At 41.2% G+C, this 17,296-nt stretch overlaps 1 protein-coding gene across 1 annotated transcript in view; it reads left to right on the forward strand.

Moving 5' to 3' along the window:
* The window catches only part of ptpn9a (protein tyrosine phosphatase non-receptor type 9a), a 224,515-nt gene that overhangs the window by 192,443 nt on the left and 14,776 nt on the right, over positions 1 to 17,296 (forward strand). Inside the window, exons 10-11 of the mRNA XM_078532553.1 lie at positions 13,192 to 13,270; positions 16,915 to 17,065. Coding sequence (XP_078388679.1) covers positions 13,192 to 13,270; positions 16,915 to 17,065 — 230 coding nt within the window. The remainder of the gene's footprint in view (positions 1 to 13,191; positions 13,271 to 16,914; positions 17,066 to 17,296) is intronic.

Raw genomic sequence — 17,296 nt, forward strand, 5'->3', positions numbered from 1 at the left:
CAAAAAACATGGATTTTAAGGGTGGGATAAAAAAGTTCAATAGCACCAATTCCAGAGTACAGGATGCGATGGGTAGATTTGATTGATGCCTTCCAAATTCCTTTCATGTCTTTGTTGATGACACGAGGTGGCCTTCTAGCACTTTCAGTCTTTAGTTCACTGGTTGAGCATTTGCCTTTCACTGTCCCTAACAGTGATTTTCCCCATTGCCTCTTGACAGGGGTTTTCAGAGAAAGAGCAGGTTATAGAGATATGAGGAGAAAAATCCAACTAGCTATTATTGTAGAATTACTGGAATCTTGCATACACAGGAGAGAGAGGTTTTAAGTCTTTTTCCTTTCAAGCTAGGAGCTATTCTGCTGCACTGTTCTCATACAAACCCTGGTCACCTGGTCAGGAGCCAATTAAGACGTTATTGCCAGACAGTTCCCCATTAGACCAGACTCCTCCTTGGCAGCATCCTGTCTTTCATGGCACACTCTGTTCCAGGACAGCAACTTTGTATATATCCTTCACACTGTTCCAGTAGACATGTCTTCAAACTACAGCCATTGTAATTTTAACCCATAGTCTAACAGAAATAAAAAGATATGTTCTTTACATACCTCTGCCCTTAAATGAGATGAAATGCCATTTCAAAAATGCATTTCATCAAAAGGTATGTGACATGGACAACAAACACGAGACTTACTTCCATTCATCCTTCCTCTCCTTTATACAGTCTTCAGCATTTCTTACCCCTTTAACTTATTTTTGTATTTTACACCCGGGACAGTGCATCCACAATCACATTATCTTTGCCGGCAGTGTGAACAATCTTTACATTGGATGGTTGAAACAATAGACTCCATCTAAACAGTCTCGCGTTTCGAATTTTAACTTTTCAATGAACCAGCGGATTATGGTAGTGCAGATTAGTGTTTCTTTGTTATTGTGTCAGACGTAAACTTCAAATGTTGAAGAGACAACAACAATGCTGGTGTTTATTTTTCTACTGTAGAGTACTTCCTCTGATATTGACTTAGTTTCTTGGAAAAGTACCCCACCGGCTTCTCTATCCCTAATTTATCATCTTACAATAGGACTGCATCTACCCTCAAGCCACTAGCATCAGTTGCCATTTTAAAAGGTTTGGAAAAGTCAGGGATGGCCAACACTGGTTCATTTATTAAGATTGCCTTCAGCTTTTCAAAGGCTGCTTGGCATTCTGCTGACCATACCACTTTTGCCTGTTTTCTTAACAAATTGGTGAGAGGTACAGCTATTGTGCTTAAGTTAGGCACAAACTTCCTATAAAACCCACACATTCCCAAAAATCTCATGACTTCTCTTGTTACTTTACATGCTCTTGTAAGTCTTTCTAGAAACATGGACACGTAATCCAACATGGAGGATTCGTCTTTCTGCTGTAGGAACTTTTCCTTAATCACTTTTAATGGACCTCAAATTTCATGACCATAGATCAATTCGAATGGACTAAATCCAGTAGATTCATTTGGAGAATCTCTGGTAGCAAATAGTAATAAATCTAACCCTTTGGGTATTCATGGCAATAGGTCTTAATCATGGTTTTGAGAGTTTGATGGTATCTCTCTGAAGCTCCCTGTGTCTGTGGATGATAGGCGGTAGATTATAGTTGTTTGATACTCAGATTGCTGATTATGACCTGAAAAATTTTAGACATGAAGTTGGAACCTTGGTCAGATTGTATTTCAATTGGTAGCCATAACAAATGAAAAACTGAGTTAACTTTTTCACTACCACCTTAGCTGTAATTGTCCTTAAAGGAATAGCTTCTGGAAATCGGGCTGTCATATCCATGATTGTAAGGATATATTGATGTCCTACTTTCGTTTTGGGTAATGGTCCTACACAATCTACTAATACCCGATTCAATGGTTCTTCAAAAACTGGTATGGGTATTAAAGATGCTGGTTTAATTACATGTTGAGGTTTACCTACTACCTGACATGTATGACACGTTTTACAAAATTGCACTACATCCTTATGAAGTCTTGGCCAGGTAAAATGCCTGTTTATCGATGCTTGGGTTTTCCGTATTCCTACATGTCCTGCCATAGGAATTTCATGTGCTACTCGCAATGTCTCCTTACGATATTTGGGCAGTACCACTATCTGATGAACAACCGTCCATTCCTCATCCGCAGGTCTGGAGGGTGTCTTCACTTCCTCATCAGAACTCCATTTTTAATGTAATAGCACTCCAGAACTCCTTCAGCCTCAGCTTCAGTGTGAGCTGACTGTGTTAATTTGTTTAACTCTGGATCTGCTTTCTGAGCCTCAATTGATGAAGACATGCCAAACATTTCCGTTGAATTTTCCTCATCCTTAAAAGAAGATTTTGGCTACTCTAACATATGCGCATGGTATTACTTTGACTTCTGGTGATGGACTTTGTTTAACCATTGCTCTGGTCACCACAAACGATGGATAAATACCAGGAACTTGTTCTTGTAACTGCTCTGTCTCTTTAATCTCTCTTCAACTTTCTGTAATTAAGGGTGAAGCTTTCACGTTCACTCCTGCCAAATCATTCCCCAGGAGAAAATCAACTCCATCCACGGGTAATTTCTTAACCACTCCTACAACCACCAATCCAGACAACAAATCACACTCCAATTGCACTTTGTACAGTGGAACCGGGATATACTCTCCACTGTCCTGTTTACCAATACTTTAGCTTTCTTTGAACTCCCTGGAGGGAAAACTAGGTCCTTCCCCAGCAAAAGAGTTTGAGTAGCTCCTGTGTCCCTTAATATAGTTATGGGTTTAGCTGCATCATTTGATGAAAAGGGGGTTATCTTTCCTTTAGACAAAAACCCTTTATATCTCTCATCTACCTTATTCACCTCACCTGCATTCACAGCAGTGGTTACCTCCAGTCCCTTATTTGTAGTTAAAGCTACAATTTGATCCATGGCATTTTCTTTGAGTTTCCTTTTCAGACTCACTCTTACAAACTCCATTAAGTCCCGTGGGCTTCCCTTGCAACTTCCAGCATTCTGAATGAATGTGTCCCACTTTTTTACAATGGAAACACTTAGGCCTTCAAGTTTCAACTCCACCCTCAGTACCTTCCTGATCTTGGGAGGAGATCTCAAGGTATTCCCAGCTATCCATTCTTTACCCTCGCTACTTGCCTTCCTTTTACACTCCCACTTTCTATCCTTTTCAAATTTATGGAAAAAAGGTTGGAATTGTTTTATGAATCAGATCATAATCGTCAGCCATTACTGCTGCTTATCTAACAGTTGCAACCCTTTGGTCTTCAACATGGGTTCTTATTATAGAAGGTAGGGAGTTTTTAAATTGTTCCAAGAGAATGGCCTCTCTGAGAACTTAACAAGTAGTTTCAACTCCTAATGCTCGTATCCACCTGTCAAAACTACTTTGCTTAATCCTTTCAAATTCAATGTAAGTTTGCCCAGGCTGTTTCCTTAAATTTCGATAAACTTTTGCCTGTATGCTTCAGGGACCAACTCATATGCACTCAAAATGGTCTTTTTCACCACATCATAATCCCTAAAAACCTCCTCTGACAGTGAAGCATAAATTTCCTGTGCTCTACCTGTCAATTTGTTCTGCATGGGCAATGTCCAGTTTTCCTTTGGCCAGTTCACCTGTTTAGCTATCTTCTCAAATGAAATAAGAAATGCTTCAATGTCCTGTTCCTCAAACCTTTGAAGAGCTTGTACAAATTTAAACATCTGCCCACTGGGTTCTGATCTGGAAATAAGTCCTGCCTCACCTACTGATGTCTCTTTTTTTAACTGCCAGAATCTTAAGCTGGAATTCTCGCTTTCTCTTTTTCTCTTTCTGTTCTTTCCTGTTCAAGTTTATGTTTCTCCATTTCTAACCTCGCCATTTCTAACTTCCTTTGAAATGTTCTATCTCTCCTTTTTCTCTCTCCTGCCTTCTGCCTGTTCCCTTTGGAATGCCCTTTCCCTTTCCTTTTTTCTTCTGCTTCTCGTTCCAATTTTTTAAATTTGAAACTGAATTTGAGCCCATTCCAATTAAGCACCCCTTGGAGAACTTGGTCTCTCAGGTATTCCTTCCAACTTCAAATGCTGTGCCATCTCTTCGATTATCTCTGCCTTCCTAGCTTTGGCAGGCAATCCTTTTCTTAATTTAATTGCCAATTTGATTAAGCTGGCTTTTGGGATCCCTTGTAAAATTGTCAGGGACATCTCTTCCACTTGCAGGAAAGCTTTAGCAGTTTCCAGTGCCATCTTATTTTTGATAGTACAAACCTGGTGTTTCCTTTTAGCTTTTATTGCTTACTAAATTTACACCCAAAGTGTTATCTTTTGTTCCAAAATATCTCTCACCCGAGCCCCCAAACTTTGTCATGTCTCATTGGGGATAGTGCGCTGCAATATTAAGCCCCACTGCACCCCGAGCCGTGACAAATGTGAAAAAGTTTGATCAACCCACCTAATTGTTTAATTCAGGTTAACAGAATACGAGCACCAGGTTTGTAAACTTAAGAAGGAAATAACTGTTTATTGAACAAATTGTCTTTAACCAGTGGCAAAAGAAAGAAATATGAATTGCTAATTTCTTAACCCTGTCACCTAAACTCTACCCCTTAAATCCCTATTCACACACGTAAGACACACAAAAAACATGGATTTTAAAGGTGGGATAAAACAGTTCAATAGCACCAATTCCAGAGTACAGGACTCGTTGGGTTGATTTTGATCGATGTCTTCCAAATTCCTGTCAGTTCTTTATTGATGGCACGAGGTGGTCTTCCAGCACTTTCAGTCTTTAGTTCACGGTTGAACACTTGCCTTTCAGTGACCCTAACTGTGATTTTCCCCTTTGCCTCTTGACAGGGGTTTTCTGAGAGAAAGCAGGTTAGAGAGTAATGAGGAGAAAAATCCAGCTAGCTATTGTTGTAGAATTGTTGGAATCTTAAACACACAGGAGAGAGAGGTTTTAGGTCTTTTTCCTTCTGAGCTAGGAGCTATTCTGCTGCACTGCTCTCACACAACCCTGGTAACCTGGTCAGGAGCCAACTAAAACATTGCCAGACAGTTCCTCATTAGACTAGACTCCTCCTCAGCACCATCCTGTCTTTCATGGCATGCCCTGTTCCAGGACAGCAACATTGTAAATATCCCTCACATTGTTCCAATAGATATGTCCTTCAAACTGCAGCCATTGTAATTTTAATCCATAGTCCAACAGAAATAAAAAGATATATTCTTTACACCACAACCTATTTGTTGTAGGAAAGTATGTCCATAATAGCATTGGCATGATTGACCACGGCACAGGCCTTGTGAACATAAATGATCCCTCCCCATGTTGCGGACAGCCTTCATCGTGTTGTATGTTCCTACCACTTTGGGCCATGAATTGTGTACCACCACAGTCTGTAACCTCATGGCTCGGCACATTCATTTGGGTTGGATTAGTTTGGGTGGAGCTACGAAACAGCAAGGGGCAGCAAACATTAGTAGGATAAAAGCCAAATAATGCAGATGCTGGATACCTGAAATAAAAACAGAAAATGCTGGAAAAAACTCAGCAGGTCTGGCAGCATCTGTGGAGAGAGAAACAGAGTTAACATTTTGAGTCCATATGACTCTTCTTCAGTCATACATTAAGCATTAGTAGGAGTTGTTTATAGGCCAACAAACAGTAGTGATAATGTAGGGCATGGTATAAATCAGGAAATTAGAGGTGCACGTAACAAGGGTAATGTAGTAATCATGGGGAACTTTAATCTACATATAGACTCAGTAAACCTAATTAGCACTAATGCTGTGGAGGACAAATTCCTGGAATATATACGAAACATTTCTAGAACAGTATGTTGAGGAACCAACTAAGGCATGGGCTACTTTAGATCTTTTATAATGCAATAAGAAAGGGCTAATTAATAATCTTGTCGTAAAGGTGCCTGTAGGGAAGAGTAGCCATAAAATGATCGAATTTTACATTAAGTTTGAAAGTGATGCAGTTGAATCTGAAACTAGGACCTTAAATCTAAGCAAAGGAAACTATGAAGGTATGAGGGGCAAATTGGCTGTGGTAGATAGGGAAACTACGTTAAAAGGCATGACGGTAGATGGGTAAGCATTTAAAAAATTAATGCATGGTTTACAACAAACTTACATTAATTTGAGGCACAAAAATCCAGCAGGAAGGGTGATCCAACCATGCTAACAAGAGAAAGTTTATTAGATCAAAGGAAGAGGCTTATAAAGTTGCCCCCAAAAAAAGTGTAAGCCTGAGGATTGGGAGCTTTTTAGGTTTCAACAAAGGAGGACCTAAAAACTGATATAAAAAGAGAAAATAGAATATGAAAGTAAAATAGCGCAAAGTATGCAAACAGTATGTAAAAGCTTCTATAGATATGTAAAAGGAAAAAGATTAGCAAAGAAAAATATGGGCTATTACAGGTTGGGACAGGAGAATTTATAATGGGGGATAAGGAAATGGCAGGGAAATTAAACAAAGAATTTGTGTCTGTTTTCATGGAGGAAAATACAAAAATCCTCCCAGAAATACTACAGAACCAAGGGACTAGTGAGAATGGGGAACTGAAAGAAATTAGTATTAGTAAAAAAGTAATACTGGAGAAAGTAATAGGACTGAAAGTTGATAAATTCACTGGACCTGATGGTCTACATCCCAGAGTGTTGAAGAAGGTGGCTGTAGAGATAGTGGATGCATTGGTGGTCATCTTCCAAAATTCTATTGACTCTGGAACGTTTCCTGCACATCGGAAGGTACCAAATGTAACCCCATTATTTATGAAATGAGGGAGAGAGAAGTAAGGGAACTTGCAGATCTGTTAGCCTGACAGTAGTAGGGAAAATGCTAGAATCTATAATGAAGGATGTGATAACTGGACACTTAGAAAATAATGGTAGAATTGGGCAGTCAGCATGGATTTATGAAAGGGAAATCATATTTAACAAACCAGTTGGAGTTTTTTGAGGATGTAACTAGCAGAATAGATAAGGGGGGGAAACCAATGGATGTGGTGCATTTGGATTTTCAGAAGGCTTTCGATAAGGTCCCACAGCAAAATTAGAACACAGGGACTTGGGGCAGGTGTGCATTTACAGTGAAGTGCACATTGCCAAGGCACGGCCCCCAAACCACCAAGGGGGGGGTCCCAAAATGCATGCGTTTCATAACGTTCAAACTGGGTGCGTGAACTGATGCTGCAACAGCATCTCCCACCCCAGGGAACTGCGAGAGGTAAGGCGAGAACCTTTTCCTTGATGTTTCCTCTGGTTTTACTGCAGTTGCTCCGCTCTATGAGGCTGATTGAATTTCATGTTAATTGCTCACGTTTCCCATGGTGCTGAGGTTGTCGGATCGATGACCCTGCAGCCAGACTGAGTTAAACTGCTTGCCTGAAAATCTGCAAATCATCTGAGGCTCAGGTAATTGTACAATGACCCCACCGCTTGAGTTTCTATATATATAATATATATATTATTTATATATTAGGCACAGTGGGGCACCTTGAACACTTGATCTGCTCATCCTTCACCCCTCAAATTTAAACTGAATCGTTGGTTAATTGAAGCTTGAGACAATATTTATCCCTGTAGAGACAAAACCAGGCAATCTGTGTGTTGCGCAAATGGATTGCCAAACGGACTTGGAGTATTTATTAATGGTTGATAATTAAATGTAAATTAAAAAGCAATGGTTTTAATGCAGAATTTTATATTGACAAATGTTTAAGACATTTTAGCCCATTCCATTAAAAGACAAGCTATTATTTGCAGCGTTTGTGGGCAGTGGCTGGCCTATGTTTGATGAAGAAAGCTGGGGGATTACAGTCTTGCTCCACTTCATTAGTTGTGTTAGGAAACATGACCTAAAAAAAGTCGGATGACTTTACTACAATATCCATAAAGCTACACAATTCACTGAATTAACCATAGGAAAGCCTACATCTGGAATTATCAATTGAAGAACTATCGATTCATAATCAGTCACTTCCCTGGTGTCACACCCTCAGGGCGCAGTGACGCGTATAAGAAATGATATATATAGATATATTAAATATAAACATGCGGCATTTCAGTCATCAGGCTGATGAATCGTCCTTATCCAAGTTTTTCTAAAATGTAATATCTGACGTCCTTCCCACCCCAGTCTCGTTTTGAAAAGGCAGATTAGACAAAGCGAAGAATATGAGCAGCCTCCAGTACACGTGAGTCTCGTATGCTCTTTTTTAACTGTACGACTGAAGATGTGCCTGGAATCACAGGGTTGAACACGTAGCCTTGTGCACCCACAAGTTCATTAAAGGCAGGCTAGTGTGGTGCAGTAAACTCTGGCTGATCACAGTCAGCACAGAGACAGACATCCTCCCATATACACTCTCTCTGATGCGAGGCATGCCACTTGCTAACAAGCCTAGAGCAGACTGCGACAGGCACACGGTGAGTCTCTTTACCCAACAACAGTGAAATCCGTCCGCTGTCCTCAGCCCACGATTGCCAATGCAAGTAGGAAGCTCATTCACTGGTGGTTTGATTGAATAGCCAGGGCCACAGGTTAAAGGTGTATGCAATGGCTCTGGTGCTAGCAGTCTGGACTCGCGGTTAGACAGTTGTGGGTTCAAGCCTCACTCCCATCCAAACAGTGCTGACCTGTCAGAGATGCCACCTTTGGATGTATAAGATCCTAAGAGGCTATTTTGAAGAAGAGCAGGTGAGTTACCTTTGGTGTCCTGGCCAATATTTATCCCTCAATCAACATAACACAAAACAGATTCTGGTCATTATCACATTGTTTGTGGGAGCTTACTGGGCACAAACTGGCTTTGGCATTTCCCATATTCCCACTTCTAAAGTGCTTGATTGGCCGTTCAGCTTTGGGACTTCTGGTGGTCGTGAAAGATGCCATATAATTGCAAGTCTTTAAATGTTGGTATAGCTATGAGGTAGTTTTAAAAGCACCAGACCACCATGCTGGAACAAGAGGAATTGTAGTCCACACACAATCTTACGGCTAGCTTCTTACCTCAATAATGCCAAGTTAGACTCAGTGACAGGAAATAAAGAGACAGATTCACCTGCCACTGCTCTGAGCTACATCCTTATTTCCTATCAGCTAGTTTCAGTCACACCTTCAGAATCATTCCTTGGCTCTGACTCCAGACATCGTGTCCAGCGCAGAGAGACAACAGAAACTGGATTGGAAAAGGGGTCGTGGTCAGATGTTGGAGGGAAGATGCTGGGCAGTCCCAGAGCCTCACTCCACACATTGCTACTCTCTCTTAATAATCAGCAAGCTTTGATGGGGAGAGAAGTTTCAGTAAAACCTCGACCAGCTTCGTCAGAGGTTGAAACGTTGACCTCGAGCCGAGTTTTAATTTGATTTTAATTTAAATGATTGTAACGTGGGCGGCCTGAAACCACAATAGCAGCTCATGCTATTCCACTGAGCAACACTTATGAGATTTTCCAGTGAGTTGATAAAGTGCAATATTTCTCGGGTCTCCTAGGTAACAGAATATAATGTGGAAAGATGTGAAATCATCCATTTTGGTAGGAAAAACAGAAATTGCAGAGATTGGGACATGTTGATGTCCAAAGGGACCTGTTCATAAGTCCGTGAAAGTTAACATGCAGGTGCAGCAAGCAATTCGGAAGACCAAGGGTATGTTGGCTTTTATCTCAAGAGGATTTGAGTGCAGGAGTAAAGATGTCTTACTGCAATTATATAGAGCCTTGGTAAGACCACACCTGGAGTATTGTGCACAGTTTTGATCTCCTTACCTAAGGAAGAATGTACTTGCCATTGAGGGAGTGCAATAAATGTTCACCAGACTGATTCCTGTTATGGCAGGATTGTCGAATGAGGAGAGATTGAGGAGACTGGGTCTATATTCGCTAGGGATTTGAAGCATTGTCTAGTTATTAGTTTGCAGCATTGTGGCCTTTTTAGAGGCCCTATTCCTAATGGTATGTTGGCCTTCATTGCCAGAGGATTCGAGTACAGGAACAGGGATGTCTTGCTGCAATTGTACAGGGCCTTGGTGAGACCACACCTGGAATATTGTGTGCCGTTTTGGTCTCCTTATCTGAAGAAGGATGTACTTGCTATAGAGGGAGCGCAGCGAAGGTTTACCCGACTGATTCCTGGGATGGCGGGACTGACATATGAGGAGAGATTGAGTCGATTAGGATTATATTCGCTGGAGTTCAGAAGAATGATGGGGGACGGGATCTCATAGAAACCTATAAAATTCTAACAGGACTAGACAGGGTAGATGCAGGAAGGATGTTCCTGATGTTGGGGGAATCCAGAACCAGGGGTCACAGTCTGAGGATATGGGGTAGACCATTTAGGACTGAGATGAGGAGAAATTTCTTCACCCAGAGAGTGGTGAGCCTGTGGAATTTGTTACCACAGAAAGTAGTTGAGACCAAAACATTGTATGTTTTCAAGAAGGTGTTAGATATAGCTCTTGGGGCGAAAGGGATCAAAGGGTACGGGGAGAAAGCGGAAGCAAGCTATTGAGTTGGATGATCAGCCATGATCATAATGAATGGCGGAGCAGGCTCAAAGGGCCGAATGGCCTACTCCTCCTAGTTTCTATGTTTCTATGTTAGATTTTTTTCTCTGCTCAGCTCCCACTAGTAACTCTTACAATAGCTGGGGAAAAGGATTACTTGACCTTTTGTTTTGCTGTTTTTCAGTTTGGTTGATTTGTTAACCATTAAAGTCTTGAGCCTTTTGAAGTTTGTAATTGATGCTTTGATTTAGCGCTCTGTATTTCTCATAACATAAGAAATAGGAGTAGGAGTAAGCCATTCAGCCCCTTAAGTCTGCTCCACCATTCAATAAAACCATGGCTGATCTGATTGTGGGTCTCAATTCCACTTTCCTGTCTGCTCTCCGTAACCCTTGACTCCCTTGTCAATCAAACATTTGTCCAGTTCAGCTTGAGTATCATCAGAGTTTTTCCAAATGTGCTTTGGTTGAACAAAGTTGTTCAAGGCACCTTCTCAAACGTAATGAATCTTGTTGGCCTTTCAAGTTGCAGACTTTCAGAACTTGTATCTTTATTGCCTCATCAGTTTGACTTCATTCACATTATCTTGCACGGAAAGGAAATATCAGAAGTTATCTTATCAGCACATTTGTGATATTGAATGCATGCACTACAGGTTAAAGGGAAGATAGCAGCATGCTAAGTCTTGGTTCTGAACTGATTCCAAGTGTTTGTTGTGGGAGGCAGTGTCTTGTGTTGTTTCACCAAAATTACAGCATTAGCCTTATCTTTTGACTCATGAATCTTTTTTCCACCTCCTTAATCCACCTCTTCAGTCCCTTCTCTGATGTGTCAGCATCAACACGTATTTAAACTGTCTTGGTTTCTTGCAGTATCTGTTGCAAGATCTCAGGCTGTTGAACTCTATCCCTTCCAAGTATCAATATTTCTTCAGATCATTTTCTGTCCTGAAGCTGAGCATCATACAAAAAGCATTATCTACAAGGACTAGCAGTGATGCTGATTACCACGTACTGGCAGAGAAAGAGTGGTATATATTTATGCTGGGCATGTATAATTTTCTTGGGAGTTCCTCTCTGATATGATCACATGTCAGATGGATAATCTCTGTCTGATCATGTCCTTGAGATCAACAGGTTCATGCTGAGGGTCCACTTCCTTCAGTGGTAGCATCTTTCCTAGTCTCAGAGCAATCTTCCTCCCTTTGCCCATATAACAAAACATAGAAGACATGTGCTACCATAGAGTTAGGACAACCATTTTAACTTGCATTGATTCATTTTGTCTCTGATCACTATGAGACCATAATATCATAAAAGAAAAAGAAAGACTTGCATTTATATAGCACCTTTCATGGCCACTTGCATTCCCAAAGTGCTTTACAGCCAATGAAGTACTTTTGAAGCATAGTCACTGTTGTAGGAAATGTGTGAGCCAATTTGCACACAACAAACTCCCGAAAACAGCAATATGCTAATAACCAAATAACCTGATTTAGTGATTGTGACTAAGGGATGAATATTGATCAGAACACCTGGGATAACTCCTCTATTCTTCTTTGAAATTGTGCCCTGGGATCTTCTCCACCTACTCGAAGTGGCAGATGATGCCTCGGTTTAACGTCCGATCCAAAAGACAGTACCTTAAACAGTGCAGCAGTCCCTCAGTACCGCACTGGAGTGTCAGCCTTACTATTTGTGCTCAGCACCTGGATTGAACTTAGCTCTCAACCTTCTTGATCAGAGGCATGAATGTTACTAACTGAGCCACAGTTGAGACAGCTCATAGAATAGTACAGCACAGAGGGAGGCCATTGAGTCTGTGCAGGCTCTTTCAAAGAGCAATCCAGTTGGTCTCAATTCCCCACTCTTTTCCCATAGCCCTGAATGTTTTCTTCAATTATTTACCCAATTTTCTTTTGAAGGCTACCATTGACCACCCTATCAGGCAGTGCATTACAAGTTCTAACCACCCTTTGGATAAAAAAGTTTTTTTCCTCATGTCGCTTCTGGTTGTTTTGCCAATCATCTTATATCTGTGCCCTGTGGCTATCAACCCTTCAGCCATTGGAAACAGTTTCGCTTTATTCACTCTATGTATGATTTTGAATACCTCTATCAAATGTCCTCTAAACCTTCTCTGTTGTAAGGAGAACCCCACAATGCTGTAATTCCTCATACCGGAAACCGTTCTAGTATACCTCTTCAACATGCTGTCCACAGCCTTCCTCATGTCATGCCAGTACTGGACATAATGCCTGAGCTGCTCACCCTGGCTATTGTAGTCATCAGGCCCACTGTCTGATTCTGAATGTGTGTGTGCTTCTTGATGTGCTGTGGAACCTGCATTGATAAGCAGTGTTTGATTCAGCAGCACAAAGTTTAAGTAGATACTACAGTATAGATAACGTTCGGTCCTTGTAATCTCTTGGACTGGTTTTGATGGTGTTAGGAGAGGAATTTTTTTTTAAAGTACTTTTCCCCTTCTTGGTCTTGGGTTTTTTGCCTCTCCCTAGAGATTATAAAATTGGGGGTGGGCGGAACATCAGGAGAAGTGACTGTCTAGAATGCTGGTCCAGGAGCTTCTAGCAGGCCTCAGTTCTCCAGTTGTAAAATCCATCATTGTATTTCCTTCTTAAACGCATGCCCTTTTATTTTCTACCATAGGACCTTTAGAAAAGACGTACAATGATTTCTGGAGAATGGTATGGGAGCAACATGTCCTTGTTATCGTCATGACTACAAGGTAAGTGGAACTATTTCAGTGAGAAATTATACATTTAACGCATAATGGTCTTAGCTTGTGCAGTTCTGAAGCTTTAACTTCTGGCTCCAAAAATGTTGATGTTTTAGCTGTATACAATGTATTATTCTGAAGATCACATTTGTTTTTACCTAATGGTGAAAGCAAAACTATTTTAAACTGGTCGCATAAATAAACCATGACTCTCTGTTTGAAAGTAATTGTTTTGTCCTTGCCATGAATACTCAGAGTGGAATTTAATCTCATCACTGGTCTTACTCTTAATGCATGTGGCCAGGTAGCGCAAGAGGTGTGCTTAGGTAGGCATTGCATTTTTAAAAAGTTAACACTCGATGGAACCAAACTGTACTTGTTTAAAACTGTGTGTATCTTTTATAAACATAGCATATTATATGTTGAAACAATACCTGAGTGTGTTAATGTTCCACCTCGCAGGATGTTTTCTTCCTGGATCCCTATGGTTTTCTAGAGCAGTTGGTGGAGATCTTGTCCCGGGAGTTGTAGTGACGTTAGTGCTGCCTGCTATATGATCAGAGTCAGACCTTGAGGGCTAGGATTTTGGCCTTGGCTGTGCTTAATAGTATGGAACCTGCACTCTTGCTGTTCCCAATTGTTGGAGCTTGGGGTCATTTGTAGTGTGGATTTCAGAGTTGATACAAATGTTTCCTGCTGCACTGCCTCACCTTTGGAAGGATAACTTAAAGATTAATAGTGTGGTCCTGTATTCCTTGGCCCATCCAAGGATTTGCAGGTTTCTCTTTGCCCCTCGAGTAGAGGACTTCCATTTGGCATTCCAGTTATAGATCTGCATTTTCCATTGGTGGTTTCTGTTTGCCTCTACCCCTCAGAAATGTCCCTCCTTGAGGTGATTGTACTCCTTCACTGTTATGCCAATCCTTTTTTTTTAAACAGTCACAGATTGCAACTCTTTCGAGTACAATCACAGTTCTTGGTTTCCGGGAGTGGGACATGAACCCACAACCCTCTGATTCAAAGGCGAGGGTGCTATGAACTGAGCCACAGCCTTTTGTTGCTCCTTGTGACAAGAGTTCTTAATTGCCTGACTTGTCAAGTCACCTCGTTAGAATTAATACAGTTGTATCTTTCCCTTCTTTGGTGTCCTAGACATAAAGTTAGTTTTGCTTTATCCAGATGTCCTGCTTCATCATACAGGTACAGCAGTTCTCTTGCAGTTGTCTAGACTCTCCTTGTTACAGTTGTTGCGAATCATACCTATGCAATTTGACCTAGTTTCCCACAGGTTCTGCACCTTCATCTGTCCTCCTTAGATGAGGTGGCACCTTGATCCTCAATTACAAAGTTGTAGCAGTGAAGAATCCCTCAATTGCATCCATCCGAAGCTTGACATTTTTTAGTATATCCTTTCTTGGGATGTGCATGTCGCTGACAAGACCAGCATTTGTTGCCCATCCCTAATTGTCCTTGAATTGAGTGGCTTGCCACACCATTTTACAGGGTGATTAAGAGCTGTGGGTCTGGAGTCACATGTAGACCAGACCAGGTAAGGATGGCAGAGTTCTTTCCTTAAAGGACATTAGTAAACCAGATGGGTTTTTACAACAATTGATGGTAGCTTCATGGTCACTTTTGCTGAGACTAGTTTTCAATTCCAGATTTGTTAACTGAATTCAGATTCCACTAGCTGCCATGGTGGATTTGAACCCATGTCCCCAGAGCATTTGCCTGGGCTTCTGGATTACTAGTCCAGTGATGTTACCACTACACCATTGTCTCTCCACAATTGAAGATATTGACTTTCTTTATTGTGTTTGTGAACCAAATGTGTAGCACAAGCCAATCCTGTCGTTTGACATCTCAAAAGCCCCTCTAGGAACACCAGCATGTCAACAACTGGTATGGTACTTTATCAACCTGCGTTAACAACAGCAACTACCAATCTTCCCACTAAGCTGTGTACATGCATAGCCACGCAACAGCCTTGAAGGTACTACGCAGGCCATGTTCTGTATTAAGGGCCCTGCAAAAAACATGTTAAGGTACCACACATTGAAAAAACTGACCACGTGCAACAATGAAATTATGAAGGGAACATTGACAATGCTTCAAAAATACTTAGAAATGTGAAGCACTTAGGAACATCCTGAAGTGTGGAAGACAGTATAACATTTCTTGTATTAGAAGCAGAACCAGTGACTCCATTTGAGAGAGAGAAACATTGCTGCTTCCTTCTCACTCTCTCTGTCCATCTTTAGAAGTTTTGCTGAATGTGATGTCAAAACCACAAGCCACACAAGCAGAAAATGGCCCCTGGTACAAGTTATCAGTGCTCCAATAGGTTTGTCTTAGAGGATGTCAAAGAGGATGTGATGAGAGATTTGACTGCATCCTCAGACCTCACAATGAGTCCCTCTGGACTGACCCACAATTAAGTAATCATGGGTTACATAGAGTTGCTGGACCTGCTGCTAGTTATTAGACTGAAACCAGCACTGACATCTGAAACTCGACATTCCATAGGTGTTAAACTTGAGGCACCCAAGATCCACAATATGAGATCTATACTTAATCTTGGCCAAAAGACAGGAAAGCAATTAAACAGGGATACTTTAAATTCTGACAATGGTGCCAGTTTTTCAAATGTCCTGAATGATATCACTACCTTTTGTCCATTGTCCAGCCATGAATAGGTAGTGTGAGAAGAACAATCAAACTTTGTCATTGGTCCATTTAGAGAAAATGGAAGGGACTCAGTTTTAGTGGATTGACAATGGGGTCCACTATACTTAGCTTCAGGGCTCCTGGGCGAAGATGGACAAAAATGGGACATGAGTGCCATTCGTGATCGATATCAAGTGATCTCTTGGGAATTGCACATGTAAGGACATTTGGTGAGGAGAGATCAGGTCTGCGCAGATGCCACACTTGTCTACATGAAATAATGGGACACACGAGAGTGAACAGCACCAAACAAGGCCCCTAAATGGGGTACTGGATTACAATCAGTACCTGTGAAACCATATCTCAGAATGTATCAGTCATCTCAGGGCAGCAGATGTGATTTAAAATGCACTCCTGATTTTAATCTCCTTTTGCTAAAATCTGTAGTTGCTGGAAGGACTTAGTGTAGTGAAGTCTATTTCCTTGTTTCCTTCACCATCTCTCAAATGGAGATGGTGTGGTTTCCCTTTGTTGCCTGCCTCTCTGTTGGAGGTGGCCAGCATAGAGGTATCAGTCCCCAGGCTGTCTCTGCTGGAGTTGATTTGAAAGCGTACTTTTTGCTGCCCCATTCCTCTCCAATACCGTCTTGGTTTGGTGTAACCAGTTGCGGGAGTGCACATCCATGTTCGTCGACTTGTCTTTTTGTTTTCCCTTCTCTCCTCAGAGGGGCCAGCTGAGAATTAGTTCTATGCTGGAATTTACAGGAATTAACCAGTATCTTGCCCATGACCAAGTCAGTGCATCTTCAGGCTCTCTATATGGAAGTTTCCAAAAATTTATGAAGTAATTCAGTGGCTATGAAGTGTTTTGGGATATGCAAAGAATGAAAAAGTGACTATATAATCTTTTTCTTTCTTTCTGTTGGTCCCTATTCTTTACTATTGCTTGCATGTAATGTTCTCTAATGGTGTGTTTTACTGCTTTAGAATTGACGAGAGTGGCAGGAAAAAATGTGGTCAATACTGGCCTCTGGACCAGAACATCCAGGGGAACTATGGACTTATTTCTGTCAAAAGCCTGGCAGTAGAAAGCTTTAAACATTATAACAAAACAACACTAGAGATTCAGAATGTAGAGGTAAGGGATCACTACTTTCTGCTTTATGCCTGTTTAAAAATGTTAATTGAACAGTTGTCTGGATTGGCAAATGAGCGATTTTTGAATACTTGAGTCCCAGAGTTGCCTATCAATGTGCTTGCTGTCGTTTGACCTTCCTTAATAGATGGTAATAAGGACTGACTCAACCAGCTTGATCTTGTTCAGTTTATACAGTGCTTCCTTGGTACTTGTGGGTAGGATTGACAGTCG

Source organism: Cetorhinus maximus, chromosome 30, assembly GCF_964194155.1.
Source record: "Cetorhinus maximus chromosome 30, sCetMax3.hap1.1, whole genome shotgun sequence".
Taxonomy (NCBI): Eukaryota; Metazoa; Chordata; class Chondrichthyes; order Lamniformes; family Cetorhinidae; genus Cetorhinus; species Cetorhinus maximus.